General features: G+C 36.9%; 1 protein-coding gene across 1 annotated transcript; it reads right to left on the bottom strand.

Annotated features, from left to right (window-relative positions):
• Positions 1 to 6,340: 6,340 nt before the first annotated feature.
• LOC131649080 (uncharacterized) lies at positions 6,341 to 9,571 on the bottom strand. Its single transcript, XM_058918825.1, has 2 exons — positions 8,926 to 9,571; positions 6,341 to 6,561 (listed from the first exon to the last, which is right to left on the bottom strand). The coding sequence occupies exons 1-2, from the start codon at positions 9,569 to 9,571 to the stop codon at positions 6,341 to 6,343; spliced, it is 867 nt and encodes a 288-aa protein (XP_058774808.1).
• Positions 9,572 to 17,216: the final 7,645 nt, after the last annotated feature.

Genomic DNA, 17,216 nt, shown 5'->3' on the forward strand with positions numbered 1-17,216 from the left:
AATAAAATCAAAAGGTCTGGGGCGAGGGGGATTCGAACCCCAGACCTTGGGAACGCGCAACACACCAACTCTCTTTACCACTGGGCTATAACGATGTATTCGTTATATGAATACCTTGTATTAAATATATTTTAAACTTGACCAGTAATGTTTGAAAATGGCGCGCCAACCGCCATCTTCGTCTTTAACCTCTAGTTCCCATGAATTCAAAATTCTAACTCTCTCATTTCTTAACCAAATCAGATGATGTAAACATTAAACTTGTTCCATTTTCTCTCACGATCTCAAATATATAACTATCACAAACTATAATTGACTATAGCTGGTGAATTACCTCAAATACGTGAAGAACCCTAAAATTTAAAAATTAAATTAAATGACTATATTGAAAGACAAATAGATGATGATAGAGGGTTTTTAATCCTCTGATGATGCTGAATGAAATGGTATCGAGTTTTAACAAAAAGAGTGCACAAATTAAAGAGGTGGAGTTCAAAAACTTACCTCTGAAACTAAAGGCCGTGATGATGATGGAGAGCCTCTGGCTTTGAGTGAATGATTGCAAAAGCTTCCTGGGACCTTGATGATGCTATCTGGGCACTTAGATTGCTTTGAAAACCCCTGAAATGATCTACTCGACCCCTCTTGCTTGAGCTTCAAGTAGGAATTGAAGATGATGATTCTGCACCTACAGATGAGCTGCGACCATCTGGATAGATTCACTACACCCTAAGGAATTTGTATGAATGCTTGAATTTGTTTGACACCCTCTGAATTGATCTACAGATCTCCAACTGACTTTGCTCCAATTTGAAAGTGAAGATGGTGTTCTTGCACCTACAGAAGTGTTTCAGGTACTTGGATCACTTCTAATGAACCTCCTTGAGATGTTAGAAGGCTTACTTTCAAAAGAAGAGCTCTGGTTTGAAGAACTCGATTCTTCTTGCCAAAGAACTTTTGAAAACCATAAGCAAGAGGGAGAGAAGGAGAAAGCAAGAATTGGAGTTGCTTTGGTGTGTTTATTACTGAGGTATGCACTTGTATTTATAGGCAAAGAGTTCAGTGTATTTGCTGAGGAGTGAGCTTTCTTAGTGAAGTCATTTTGGTTTCTTGGCCATGAAGAAATTCAAGGAATCTTGCAAATGTAATCATTGCATTTTTGAGCTAGCTCCCCATCCATTGATCTCTTCTGATCTTAGGGGACAATTCTGATGCAAAGGAGAGCTTTAATTGCTTGGGAGAAGATTCCTTTGGTGATTCATCCATTTGCTATAAATTCCCAAATGTAATCATTACATAATCACTTGTCTTTGTTTTTGGGAATATTCTTCAATCCTTATGCAATGATGAAAATGAATGCATGGCATCTCTACTGATGTGTTATGGGTCATGTAGCATCAATTGGTAGAGGCATTTGCACAAATTTGCAAAGTTCCAAATTGTTCATGACCTATAATTTCTCTTCATGAGCCCAACTTTGAACAAGCATAACTCCTAGCTCAAAATGAATTTGGAGAAGGTTGAGCACAATTTGGAAAGCCCTTAATGTAACACCCCAAATCTACCCCAAGCATTTATGCGGAAAATATCAGAGTATAAAAAAATTCTCAACAGAATCAGGATGTCACACATTCAACATAAACATAAACTTGTCATGCTTTTTAAACTAATACATAACACTATCAGGATTGGAGTGAACAAAACTCATAACATATATCTCAACTTCTGAATAACATAGTATTCATAGCATAATCCAAACTTAGGTTAAACATGCAACAGATTCACAATGATTCAACAATTAAGACATAACATCTTTTCAATCATAAGAAGCAACAATACAAACAACTCCTCAAATACATCATAAGGTTCAATAAACAAATAACAACATCAAGCAAGTGTTCATTTCCCCCCAAGTGCTACGTATCAGAGCAATGACACCCAAAACTCGACTATAAGCGGAAACAGCTACTCATCTAGATTACCTGCACGTTACCCACGTGGAGGCAACATTCAAACAGAAAGGGTGAGATATCGAACTATATAAATAGGATTATGATAAATCATATATTAGGTAAGGAATATAAATGAATCACCGTTTCACACAACATCAACATAAAACACACAAAGAACATCATCAAAGAATAGTCTTGATATCAACACATCGGCAAATTCAACAAATCAACACATAAGCATCACAATGCATAGACAACAACTTCAACCAACAACAACTAACAAAGACTCGAATGCGACTTAACTATTCATATGCATGTGGTACCATTGGAGTAAAACTCCCAACTTAGAACATTGCCAGTAATTCTGAGGCATAAGGCAAAGCCTTCAACACGGTCACATATCAACATCACACCGTTCAACTTTATGTTATGCTATGCGGAAACATACAACGACCACGATTCGACAGCGAAACAACGACATGACAACAACACAACCACAGTCACATATCAACATCACACCGTTCCATTTTAGCCAAAGGCTCACAACACAACTTATCAATTCATAGCGTTATATACAGAATATCAAAATTTGCTATAATTCAAACTATGAGACTACTCAGATTACAATGCACAAAATAATCATATTGGCAATCATAACATTAATCGTAACAAAAGCATCCAAAACGAAATCACAATTTTCGGTTAATTCGCAATATACCAATATACCAAGTAAGCCAAAACAACTTCCAATTAACACTTAACTAAATAAGATATCATGTTAATTATCAAAACAACATCGTTGACAAAGCAATATATTTTTCTCAATTTAATTATTCAATTAAAACACAATTACGGTCAAATTCTCGAGGTGCCGTAATTTACCGATAAAGCGAATAATTTATTCAAGTCTAAGTATTTTATAATTAAATAGACTTATCGAAATTAACTCTACTATTGATTAAATCAACCAATTAAGATCAACTATATTAATTTCAAATCACTATTTTATTTCCAATTCTAGCATACTACTATTTTCAAGGCATTTTATTCCACTAAAACTGTTGTTCACAATTCATTTCTCTATTGTTTCCATTATCTATACCATTATACATCATGTCATATTTAACTTTCATTTCTATTAGTATCCTACCATTATATACTTCTCAAATAATAATATGTGAAAATATGGAATGAAACAGGACACAGTTAGTGGAAAAGCAAATCAAACATGGTCACTGCACATTAGCATGGGGAAAACGAATTCCTATGGTCTAAGTGGGGTGTTTTTCATTTCCTATACCACTTTATATATATATATATATATATATATATATATATATATATATATATATATATATATATATATAATGATAGCATGAGAATAGAAACAACACAGGCCTTGGTTTTTGCTTCAATAACAATAAAGCACAATATTCATATCCCATTATATATTATGTATATATATTACATTAGGTAATTGTAGGAAAACATGAGAATGATTAATAGAACATAAGTGTGAACAAAGACAAAAACAAAATGTCAGTATACAAATGAGACACATTTGGTTTAAGGGAGTGTTCCCAATTCCATTATATATGTGTTTCATAGCATGAAAGAAATTAACATGGTTTAAGTGGAACAACACACAAATAAATATAGCACACAATTGCAACAGAGACTGGAACAACAATTAACACCACACAATGACTAATTTATACCCTAAACTCACATAAAATTCATCATATTTCCATTTAGGTAGTAAGAATCCCCCCTTACCTTGGATTGAGTGCAACTCTAAGAAGTTTCAATGGAAAAATTGGAGAAAAATGACACTTTAGAGCAACACTTTGGGTCTCCTTCCTCTCCACTTCAAACCCTAACCCCTCTTTTCTTTCTCTCCCTCGGTTTCCTCTTTCTTCTCTCTTACTGATAACACTACTTTTTTTCTACTTCTGTTTTCAAAAATAGACTATGTTAATTAATTAATACACAAATGGGCCTAACAAAATATACCCCTTAATACTTAGAGATGTCATTATTTAAGCCCAATATAATTTTTACACTTAATGTAAATATAATACTTCCACTTAAACTCCATTAAAATAAAATCCAAATATTTTAATATACCGACTTATTACTCAATATCTCATATTTCCGGTCTAATCTCAATTACTCGGAAAATTCCCAAAACGTTAAATATTAGCTCATTAATATTTCTAATACTAAAAATGTTAAAATCTCCGATTAAATATCGATCCGCTATCCCGAACTAATACCGGTTGAATCGTCCCAAAACCTGAAAATTTCAATAAACATAACAAATGTCTAAATTTAGAAAATAATTATTTTTTCGGGCGTTACAACTCTCCCCCACTAGAATATTTTCGTCCTCGAAAATAGAAATTTACCTGATTCAAATAACTCGGGATAGGAATCTCGCATCTTTCTCTCCAATTCCCATGTCAAACTTTCACCAGCAGCTCCTAACCAGACAACTTTCACCAATGTAATCTCTTTACCTCTTAGAATCTTCATCTCACGATCCACAATTCGCACAGGCATCGTCTCCACTGTGAGATTATCACGCACTTGCACATCGTCCATCTGAATCACATGAGACGGATCGGAAACATACTTTCGGAGTTGTGACACATGAAACACATCGTGCAAATTAGCGAGATATGGCGGTAACGCCACACGGTAAGCAACTTTCCCAACTCGATCCGATATCTGATACGGACCAATAAAACGAGGAGTGAGCTTTTTAGACTTCAGAGCTCGCCCAACACCAGTCACAGGTGTGACTCTCAAAAATACATGATCACCAGCTTGGAATTCCAAATCTTTCCTCCTCTTGTCATGGTAACTTTTCTGCCTACTTTGAGAAGCTTTCATCTTATCTCGAATAAGCTTCACTTTCTCAGTAGTCTCCCTAACAATCTCGGGTCCAAGTACCACACTCTCACCCGATTCATGCCAACACAACAGAGTCCTAAACCTCCGACCATACAACGCCTCAAAAGGCGCCATCCCAATACTAGAATGGTAACTGTTATTGTAAGTGAAATCAATCAACGGAAAATAAGTATCCCATGAACCTCCCTGCTCAAGAACACATGCTCTCAACAAATCCTCTAATGACTGAATAGTCCTCTCGGTCTGACCATCTGTCTGTGGATGATACGTCGTACTCAACCTCAACTTAGAACCCAACGCCTCTTGCAAACTCTTCCAGAAATCGGAAGTAAACCTCGGATCTCTATCCGACACAATACACAAAGGAACACCATGCAACTTTACAATCACCCTGACATATATCTCTGCTAACTTTGCAATCGGGAATGTGATGTTAATAGGTATAAAGTATGCCGACTTCGTAAGCCTATCAACAATCACCCAAATCGAATCAAATCCTCTCAAGGTATTAGGTAATCCCGTCACAAAGTCCATTGAAATGCTATCCCATTTCCATTCTGGAACTTCTAACGGTTGCATCAACCCTGCAGGCTTCTGATGCTCGATCTTCGACTCTGGCAAGTCAAACAAGCATACACAAACTGTGCCACATCACGTTTCATACCAGGCCACCAAAACAAACTCTTCAAGTCTTGATACATCTTTGTGGCTCCTGGATGAATACTCAAACTGCTTCTATGACTCTCTTCAAGAATCACTTTCTTAATCTCTTCATCATCAAGAATGCAAATACGATCTCGGAATCTCAACACACCACGTGCATCTAACTTGAAATCATCATTCTCAAGTCGACCGGTTCCTACCATCAAATCCACCAACTTCACATCTAGCTTCTGAGCCGCTCTAACATTGTCAAGAAAATCATTGTTAATCTTTAACATTCCCAACATAATACTATGTGGTGTCACTTCACAAACTAAGCTCAAATCTCGGAACTGCTCAATCAACTCCAACTCCTTAGCCATCATAGCCGACATATGCAAGGGCTTTCGGCTTAAAGCATCGACCACAACATTAGCTTTTCCGGGATGATAGTTCAAACCAAAATCATAATCCTTCAATAATTCTAACCACCTTCGCTGCCTCATATTCAACTCTTTCTGATCAAAAAGGTACTTCAAACTCTTATGGTCACTAAACACTTCAAATCTAGAACCATAAAGATAATGCCTCCAAATTTTCAACACAAAGACCACTGCAGCCAACTCTAGATCATGCGTAGGATAATTCTTTTCATGAGTTCTCAACTGTCTAGACACATAAGCCACCACTTTACCATTCTGCATAAGCACACCACCTAACCCCACCAGACAAGCATCACAGTACACAACAAAAGGCTCTCCCGGATTAGGCAAAGTCAAAACTGGAGCCGACGTCAACCTCTTCTTCAACTTATTGAAACTTTCTTTGCATCAAATATCCCACACAAAAGCTTTTCCCTTGCAAGTCAATCTTGTCAACGGAAGTGCCAATTTAGAAAATCCTTTGATAAACCGTCTATAGTATCCGGCTAAACCCAAGAAGCTTCTAATCTCAGTAGCTGACTTCAGAGCTTCCCATTGTAGCACAACATCAACTTTAGAAGGATCCACGGAAATGCCACTACCAGAAATGATATGACCAAGGAAACTAACTTCGTGCAACCAGAATTCACACTTAGACAACTTGGCATACAACTGCTTCTCTTTCAGAACTTGTAACACAATTCTCAGATGCTCTTCATGCTCTTCTTCAGATTTAGAGTAAATCAGAATGTCATCAATGAATACCACTACAAACCGATCCAAGTAAGTATGAAAAATATGGTTCATGTACTCCATGAATACTCCCGGCGCATTAGTAACACCGAAGGGCATCACCGAATACTCGTAGTGTCCATACCGAGTCCTGAACGCGGTCTTTTGAATATCATCTTCTTTTACTCTAATCTGGTGATATCCGGACCTCAAATCAATTTTAGAAAACACACTAGCACCCACCAATTGATCCATCAAGTCTTCAATTCTTGGAAGCGGATACTTGTTCTTGATCGTCACTTTATTCAACTGCCGATAATCAACACAAAGTCTCATACTTCCATCTTTCTTCTTTACTAATAACACGGGCGCTCCCCACGGTGACACACTTGGTCTTACAAACTTTTTCTCAAGCAACTCTTCTAATTGCTTCTTCAATTCAGACAACTCAGATGCAGACATCCTGTACGGTGCCATAGAAACAGGTCTGGTATCAGGTACAAGATCAATCGCAAACTCAACTTCTCTTTCTGGAGGTACATCAGGAATTTCATCAGGAAACACGTCAGGAAATTCTCGCACCACCTTTAACTCATCAATTCTAACTCGATTCTCAAAAGACAATGACGCCATCAACGAGAACATTTGTGCTTTGTCTTGCATCAATTGCTTCAACTACTTACCAATCAACAAACCAACTTCTTCTTCTTCAGGAGAAGAAAACCTCAAGGACTTGTTAAAACAGTTGATATGAACATAGTTATATTCTAACCAATTCATACCCAAGATCACATCTAATCCACTTAATGGCAGACAAATCAAGTCAACAGTAAAGTCTTTGTCGAAGATCGACAAAGGGCACTTTGAACACATCAGAGAAGTAGTTATCGATCCCTTAGCTGGAAGATCGACAACCATCTCTCCATTCATGGAAGACAACATAAGACCCAATCTTTCAACACAATCAGAAGCAATAAAACAATGAGTAGCACCAGTATCAATAATAGTGATTAAAGGAGTACTATTAATGAAACATATACCTCTGATGAGTCGGTCTCCACTAGCTGTAGGAGTCCCAACTAAAGCAAACACCTTTCCACTGGATTGCGCCTTCTTCATTGGACACTGGCTACCAATGTGTCCCTCTTCGCCACACGTGAAACATACCATGTCCTTATGCTTGCAATCAGACATTGCATTAGGGGTGATCGTATCCAAACCAATCCAAAAGGAAAACCGCAAACCGAACCAATCCAAACCAAAAACCGCAAAAACCGCATTTGGTTTGGATGGTTTTGGATGATTTTTGGGCCAAACTGCACGGTTCGGTTCGGTTTACGGTTTTTATTTCACAAAACCGAACCAAATCGAACCGAACCGCATATTTAACTAAACTTTTGAATTTCTATAATTAATTTATTATATTTTCAATCCAATTGCAATATTGTACACTCACGTCACGTGACTCACTATTCCTTCATTCTTCCTTCCTATTCAACATTTCAACTTCATTCTCTGATTTCTCTCTCACTCATTTTAGAGAAGCATTTGGTGTATATGTAGTACTGATAATATTTAGTCCTGAAGTTGTAATGTTGTATTAATATTTAGAACTGAAGTTATCTGATACTTGTATATGTAACATGTAGTTTATTAGTATGAAAAACTGTATATAGTATGTAGTATGAATAACTGAAGTAATATTAGTAATTTAGTATGTAGTATATGTAAAATATATAGTATGGTACTGTAAAATACATGATACACTTTTATGGTAGTAATTTTGGTGTAAAATACATATATGGAAGAATGAATTATTTTGGAGTAATTAGTATGAAAAACTTCTTTTTAATGGTTCTATAATATATGTAATATATGTATGGAAGAATGAATTATTTTCCTTTTTTTTATTTCAGTACATTTTTATTTTATGGTGTAAACCGCAGCCCACCGAACCGATCCTAACCGCATTGGTTTGGTTTGGTTTGGATGACTTCTTAAAAATTAACCGAACCAAACCGAACCGTATGCATTTTTATCTCGCGGTTAGGATGACTTTTATGCTCAAAACCGAACCAAACCGCACCGCGAACACCCCTACATTGCATGTCCCATCTTACCACATCTGAAACACTTCCTCGCATCAGCAGTAAGAGCATTGCTCTTATGACCAGGTTGACCACACTTGAAGCATACAATCCTAGCAGGAGCATCTCCCCCACTAGACCTTTGACCATGAGTAACTTTTTGTTTCCCTTTACCAGCATCATATGGTTTCCCACGGCTTTGTTGATTCTTGCCCCTTCTATCACTAACCATCTTGTGATGAGCATTACTATCTTCCTCAAAGATCCTACAACTGTCAACCAAATTAGAAAACAAACGGATCTTTTGGTACCCAACAACCTTCTTGATCTCCGAGCGCAACCCATTTTGAAACTTGATGCACTTAGAAAATTCAGCACCTTCGCCATCAAAGTGAGGATAGAACTTAATCAACTCAGTGAACTTGGCAGCATACTCGGTCACAGACTTGTTCCCTTGCGTCAACTCTAGGAATTCTATCTCTTTCTTACCACAAACATCTTCAGGATAGTACTTCCTCAGAAATTCCCTACGAAACACATTCCAAGTGACTTCCTCACCTAAAAACTCTAACCTAGCAAGCGTCTCCAACCACCAATCATCAGCTTCCTTAGCCAGCATATGAGTGCCATATCTAACCTTCTGTGCAGGAGTACAATCCATAACACGGAAGATTGGCTCGAGCTCCTTCAACCAATCAAGAGCACCATCAGGGTCATGCGTACCTTTGAACACCGGCGGATTCTCCCTTTGGAAAGTCGCCAAACTACGAGATCTAGCATTCTCATCAGCATTCGGTTGGTTCTGCATAGCCTGAGCCATCGCTTCCAAAGCAGCAGCTATCGCAACATCATTCCTCCCAGCCATAGCGTCACTACAACACAAAAACAATCAGCATAAACAACAATACACGATTGTTAGACTACACTACGACTCGACACTTGGCCGGACAAGACCAACCAGGCTCTGATACCACTAATGTAACACCCCAAATCTACCCCAAGCATTTATGCGGAAAATATCAGAGTATAAAAAAATTCTCAACAGAATTAGGATGTCATACATTCAACATAAACATAAACTTGTCATGCTTTTTAAACTAACACATAACACTATCAGGATTGGAGTGAACAAAACTCATAACATATATCTCAACTTCTGAATAACATAGTGTTCATAGCATAATCCAAACTTAGGTTCAACATGCAACAGATTCACAATGATTCAACAATTAAGACATAACTTCTTTTCAAACATAAGAAGCAACAATACAAACAACTCCTCAAATACATCATAAGATTCAATAAACAAATAACAACATCAAGCAAGTGTTCATTTCCCCCCAAGTGCTACGTATCAGAGCAATGACACCCAAAACTCGACTATAAGCGGAAACAACTACTCATCTGGATTACCTGCATGTTACCCACGTGGAGGCAACATTCAAACAAAAAGGGTGAGATATCGAACTATATAAATAGGATTATGATAAATCATATATTAGGTAAGGAATATAAATGAATCACCGTTTCACACAACATCAACATAAACAACACAAAGAACATCATCAAAGAATAGTCTTGATCTCAACATATCGGCATCTTCAACAAATCAACACATAAGCATCACAATGCATAGACAACAACTTCAACCAAAAACAACTAACAAAGACTCGAATGCGACTTAAATATGCATATGCATGTGGTACCATTGGAGTAAAACTCCCAACTTAGAACATTGTAAGTAATTCTGAGGCATAAGGCAAAGCCTTCAACACGGTCACATATCAACATCACACCGTTCAACTTTATGTTATGCTATGCTATGCGGAAACATACAACGACCACGATTCGACAACGAAACAACAACATAACAACAACACAACCACGGTCACATATCAACATCACGCCGTTTCATTTTAGCCAAAGGCTCACAACACAACTTATCAATTCATAGCGTTATATACAGAATATCAAAATTTTCTATTATTCACACTATGAGACTACTCAGATTACAATGCACAAAATAATCATATTGGCAATCATAACATTAATCTCAACAAAAGCATCCAAAACGAAATCACAATTTTCGGTTAATTCGCAATATATTAATAAACCAAGTAAGCCAAAACAACTTCCAATTAACATTTAACTAAATAAGATATCATGTTAATTATCAAAATAACATCGTTGGCATAGCAATATATTATTCTCAATTTAATTATTTAAAACACAATTACGATCAAATTCTCGAGGTGCCGTAATTTACCGATAAACCGAATAATTTATTCAAGTCTAAGTATTTTCTAATTAAATAGACTTATTGAAATTAACTCTACTATTGATTAAATCAACCAATTAAGATCAACTATATTAATTTCAAATCACTATTTTATTTCTAATTCTAGCATACTACTATTTTCAAGGCATTTTATTCCACTAAAACTGTTGTTCACAATTCATTTCTCTATTGTTTCCATTATCTATACCATTATACATCATCTCATATTTAACTTTAATTTCTATTAGTATCCTACCATTAAATACTTCTCAAATAATAATATGTGAAAATATGGAATGAAACAGGACACAGTTAATGGAAAAGCAAATCAAACATGGTCACTGCACATTAACATGGGGAAAACGAATTCCTATGGTCTAAGTGGGGTGTTTTTCATTTCCTATACCATTTTGTGTGTATATATATATATATATATATATATATATATATATATATATATATATATATATATATATATATATATATATATATATATATATATATATATATATATATATATATATATATAATGATAGCATGAGAATAGAAACAACACAGGCCTTGGTTTTTGCTTCAATAACAATAAAGCACAATATTCATATCCCATTATATATTATGTATATATATTACATTAAGTAATTGTAGGAAAACATGAGAATGATTAATAGAACATAAGTGTGAACAAAGACAAAAACAAAATGTCAGGATACAAATGAGACACATTTGGTTTAAGGGAGTGTTTCCAATTCCATTATATATGTGTTTCATAGCATGAAAGAAATTAACATGGTTTAAGTGGAACAACACACAAATAAATATAGCACACAATTGCAACAGAGACTGGAACAACAATTAACACCACACAATGACTAATTTATACCCTAAACCCACATAAAATTCATCATATTTCCATTTAGGTAGTAAGAATCCCCCCTTACCTTGGATTGAGTGCAACTCTAAGAAGTTTCAATGGAAAAATTGGAGAAAAATGACACTTTAGAGCAACACTTTGGATCTCCTTCCTCTCCACTTCAAACCCTAACCCCTCTTTTCTTTCTCTCCCTCGGTTTCCTCTTTCTTCTCTCTTACTGATAACACTACTTTTTTTCTACTTCTATTTTCAAAAATAGACTATGTTAATTAATTAATACACAAATGGGCCTAACAAAATATACCCCTTAATACTTAGAGATGTCATTATTTAAGCCCAATATTGAAGGATAGAAAAACACTTAGAAAGGGGGGTTTGAATAAGTGTAGCTTTAAAACTTGTAACATAAAAAACAATTTGCACAATGATTTTTATCCTGGTTCGTTGTTAACTAAACTACTCCAATCCACCCCCTTGGAGTGATTTACCTCACCTGAGGATTTAATCCACTAATCACACTTGATTACAATGGTTTTCCACTTAGCCAAATGCTAAGTCTTCTAGAGTATCCTGATCACAACCTGATCACTCTAGGAACAAACTGCTTAGACAACCTCTAAGACTTTTCTAGAGTATTCTGATCTACCTGATCACTCTAGTTCTTACAACTTAATGTAAACAAATTCTAAGAGTATTACAATGCTTCTGAAAAGCTATAATCACAACTGTGATATTTCTCTTAAAGTTTAAGCTTAATCTCACTATAATATTACAACAGCAATAAGTGAGGTTGATGATGAAGTTTGAGAGCTTTTTATTTGAACAGCGTTTCTGCAAGTTGGTTCAGAGTTTGTAATTCGTTTTTTGTGCGTTATTATTGTAACCTTTGCTTCTCATCAGAACTTCATATTTATAGGCGTTTGAGAAGATGACCGTTGGGAGCATTTAATGCTTTGCGTATTCCGTACAGCATTGCATTTAATGTTTCACTCTTTTGTCAACTACCTCGAGCCTTGTTTCCGCTGTGTCTACTGACGTTGCCTTTAATAGCTTCTAACGTTCCTTTTGTCAGTCAGCGTAGCCTGCCAGTCTAGTACTTGCTTCTGATCTGATGTTTGTGTAAACAACGTTTGAATGTCATCAGAGTCAAACAACTTGGTGCAGAGCATCTTCTTGTCTTCTGACCTTGAAGAGCTTCTGAGCGTGACACCATGAGAACTTCAGTGCTTCTACTTCTGATCTCAAGTTCTTCTGATGCTTCCATAGACCCATGTTCTGATTCCGCTTGACCATCTTCTGATGTCTTGCCAGACCATGTTCTGATGTTGCATGTTGAACCTTCTGAGTCAGTTGCTTCTTGCGCTGATTTTGTGCATACTCTTTGTATAATTCCTGAAATGGAAATTGCATAGTATTAGAGTACCACATTATCTCATACAAAACTCATATCCTTGTTATCATCAAAACTAAGAATATTGATCAGAACAAATCTTGTTCTAACAATCTTCCCCTTTTTGATGATGACAAAAACATACATAAATGATATGAATTTGCAATCAGAATATCAGACGGCTAAAGACAATTACACAGCTATAGCACAAGCATATAGACAATGTGTGAATATGTCTCCCCCTGAGATTAACAATCTCCCCCTGAGATAAATAATCTCCCCCTGAAATAAATACTAGAAGAATTTTTATAAATAAAAGACTTCCTTGAGTATTTCAGTAGAGACGTTCACATATGCTTAGATCTTCAGAACATTCACAGCTTCTGATTCTTGCTTCCATAGGACAGCTTCAGAACTTGAATTTCCTAGATCTTCAAAATATTCATAGCTTCTGATTCTTGCTTCCATTGGACAGCTTCAGAACTTGAATTTCTTCTTGAGTCATTGCATGCTAGATTGTATCAGAACATTGTTGAATGTACCAGAGCATCATCAGAGCATCTCTACATCCTGAAATGTTACAGAACAAACTAAACGACAAAAGTCAGCATGAATGAATCAGAACATAAAATATGTATCAGAACATATAATTATGTATCAGAGCACACAAACATAAAATGTTTCAGAGCATATTTTGTAACTAAAACATGCATCAGAACATATAAAGAATAAGATTGAAAGTATATTCTATCATCAGAATATCAGAACATTCTTCCTTCTTGCTTCTGATTCTTGAAGCTTTATAGCACTCAGCTTGCTTCAATTTCCAAGAGCTTGATTCTTTATAGAATTGCTTTTCCCCATCTCTTTGCTTCTCATGTTGAGCTTTAAAGAGGATCTTCAATTCCTGCAAGACAACACTTAAAGACATAGAACTTTGCAAGTTCTGTTAGAAATGTGGAGCCTTTCTCCCAGCAACTGATAAAATAAATCAGATCATTTATCACATTTTTCTCCCCCTTTTTGTCATAACATCAAAAACATAAAAGATTCAGATGAAAAACACGACAAACACATAGAAGAAAAAGGATAATATCATTTAGCACGGAGAAAAGGTTCAGAAGTACAAAAGGAAGGGCAAGAGAAGATGCAAATAAAAAACAGATGCAGCAAAGCAAAAAGAAAACAGTCTAAGACTCAATCTAAGATGACCCTAGCTTCGACATGATCTTGGCCAGCATATCATGAATCCCACTGTTGCTCTCATTCTGCCTTTCCATGAAAGCACGAAACTCAGCGTTGATTGATCTCTGCTCATCCTGGTTCTTCTGAATAACTTCCAAAGTCCTTGCAAGACGGGAAGGTTCATCAGAAGAAGCTTCACAACTTCTTTCCAGAGGGATGGCATGCTGATCCGTAGCTTCCAAAGTCAAATCATTTGTAGGATTTTCCTCAACAGGAATTGTTTCAGCAACATGATCTTCAGCATCTGCTTCTTCCATAGAAGCATCTCCATAGTCTGCAGCAGGAACCTCAGAATCTCCATTCTCAAGTGCCTGAAGAATGGCAGCAAGATTCCTAGGAGCAGAAGGACCTTCAACTTCTGGTGGGTCAACAACTTCTGGAATGACCAAGCTTGGGTCTTTCTCAGAAGGGTTTTCCCTCAGAAATTCAAAGAGAGTCCTGAAATCTCCGAGCAGAACAGGATATTGAGGTCTCCAGACCACAATTTCCCTGCAAGGGTTAGCTTCCATTGCAGCAGCAATTCTTGCTTCTTCCAGTTCATCCACAAACCTCTTCTTTCAACAGCAACCCTGTTTCTGAGGGGATGATAGTAGATACCATTATCACCCTCCAGAAGGTAACCAGCATAACCAGGGGCAGCAGCCACTAGTCTCTTCTGAACTCCCATAGCCCCTACGTGAAAATCCTGGCGAAAGCTTCTCCAGAGGTTTCTTGTAGACACATCATCAAGACCATTGAGGAAAGCATCTCTCAAGAGGTCCAGCCTACTGATCACTTCACTTCTGAACAACTCCAGACAAATGATAGGTTCAGGTTCAGGAGGGTTGAAGGTGAATTTGTAGTCTGGGTAGAGAAGGCAGTAAGGGTTGGATTTTCTAGTAGTTAGGGGATGGGATAGAGAAGGTGGAGGTGCGGTGGTTGAGGAAGATGGGATATCTGTGGGAATGATTGAGGAGGAAAGGATATTTGTGATTGGGGTAGGTGAAGAAGGAATAATTATAATGGGTGTTGATGAGGATGGCTTGTCAGAAGGAGTTGGAGGAAGAATATTTAGTGGTGTAGGGTTTAAGACAGGAGTAGAAAGAGAAGGTGAGAGAGGATTTGGTATAGTGAAGGTATTTTGTGGTTCAGAAGGAGATGGTTGGGTAGAAGATTGAGGTACAGAAGGAGGTGTAAAAACATGCCTGGAGACAATTGCAGAAGGAGCATTTGCAGATCTGGGAGTACGAAAGGAATCTCTAATTTTCTTCTACTGATATTCTGGAGTGTTCACCTTGTCAGGATCATAGGTGATCCTCTGCTTCTTGGCTTGCTTGGCCTCATCTTCTTGAGCCTTTCTTTTTAGCCTAGCCTGTTGTTTCTTCTGATCCTTCGTCTGAAGATCACCTTTTGATAAAAGCACTCTACCACGGATCCATGCAGGATCAACTTCAGATTGTTTCCTAACAGAATCTTCCAAGTGGTGCTTGACAGCCTTGTGAAGTTCTAAATGAAACAAGGTGGCAAAACCTTCAACAGGAACTCTCCTTGACAGAATATCTGGAAAGCTTGTACCAACAGAAGATACCGTCTGGATGAGATCAAGTATGAACAAATCCACACCGTTGAAGACGGGACCTTGAACAACTCCAAGAAATTGGGACGCTCCATGTAACACCCGTATAATTTTAATTTTTAATTTAATTTGAATATTAGATTAATAATTATTATTATTATGGATTTTATGAAAATAAGAGGAAAATGATGGTTAATGGCATTTGGGCCATGTGTGAAATTAGTAAGAAGAGGGGGGTGTGGTGCAGTAAAGCCCTTACTAATTTAATATTATTTTTCATAAAATAATTAGAATTGGGAATTGGGACAGAAAGAACGTGAAAGAACAGAATTGGGAACAAGGAACGTGAAGGAGAACTGTAGAGGGAGAGACCAAGAACCAAGACTTTTATCTGAGGTAAGGGGAGACTCTCCGTTTAATCTCTTTTATCGTATTATGGGTGATAGTATGGATTAGGAGTATGATTGGATCCATTGATTCTATATTCTGAATTTTCATCTGTGTTCATCATTGAATTTGGACTGTTAGTCCCTAACAACTGATAGATTTAGGGTATGATGAATGAAATTGATTATGGGATCATATACTATGGTTATTGGCGAATTCGTATGCTGTTTAGATGTGATTTTTCTGGTTTTTAGACTCAAAATCGTGGACTGATATGAGTAAAAACGAATGGGTTTTGGGACTGTTACGAATTATGCAGGTTCTGGGCATTTTCTGGTGTTTCGCGTATGAAACAGTGCCATACGCGTATGGGATGAGGTCATACGCGTATGGGGGACACTCCCAATGGGCTATACGCGTATGATACGCAGTTGCCCTATCCCAAATACCACGTACTGGTGTTTTGCGTATGAGAGCGTATGAGGATGCTCATACGCGTATGGGAATTTGGAAAGAGGAAAATTATTCTGGTGATACGCGTATGGCAAGACTGATACGCGTATGGGTTGGTTTCTAGGCCATTTTGAGTTCTGGTGAAATGCGTATGATACGCGTATGAGACATGGTGATATGCGTATGGATGCGTATGGGCAACATGATACGCGTATGGACGCTATGTGTGCAAATTTCTGTTTTGTGATTTTTCTGGAAAGTTCGATGATGTGTAACTTTCGATTTG

This window comes from Vicia villosa, linkage group LG2 (assembly GCF_029867415.1).
Source record: "Vicia villosa cultivar HV-30 ecotype Madison, WI linkage group LG2, Vvil1.0, whole genome shotgun sequence".
NCBI lineage: Eukaryota > Viridiplantae > Streptophyta > Magnoliopsida > Fabales > Fabaceae > Vicia > Vicia villosa.

Excerpts from the sequence above, each read along its gene's own strand:
- LOC131649080 (XM_058918825.1), bottom strand. The coding sequence starts at position 9,571 with ATGGCTCAGGCTATGCAGAACCAACCGAATGCTGATGAGAATGCTAGA. Across the intron at positions 6,562-8,925 it reads TGGGAAACCATATGATGCTG|TTAGTTTCCTTGGTCATATC; the intron begins GTAAAGGGAAAC and ends GGTTGCACGAAG.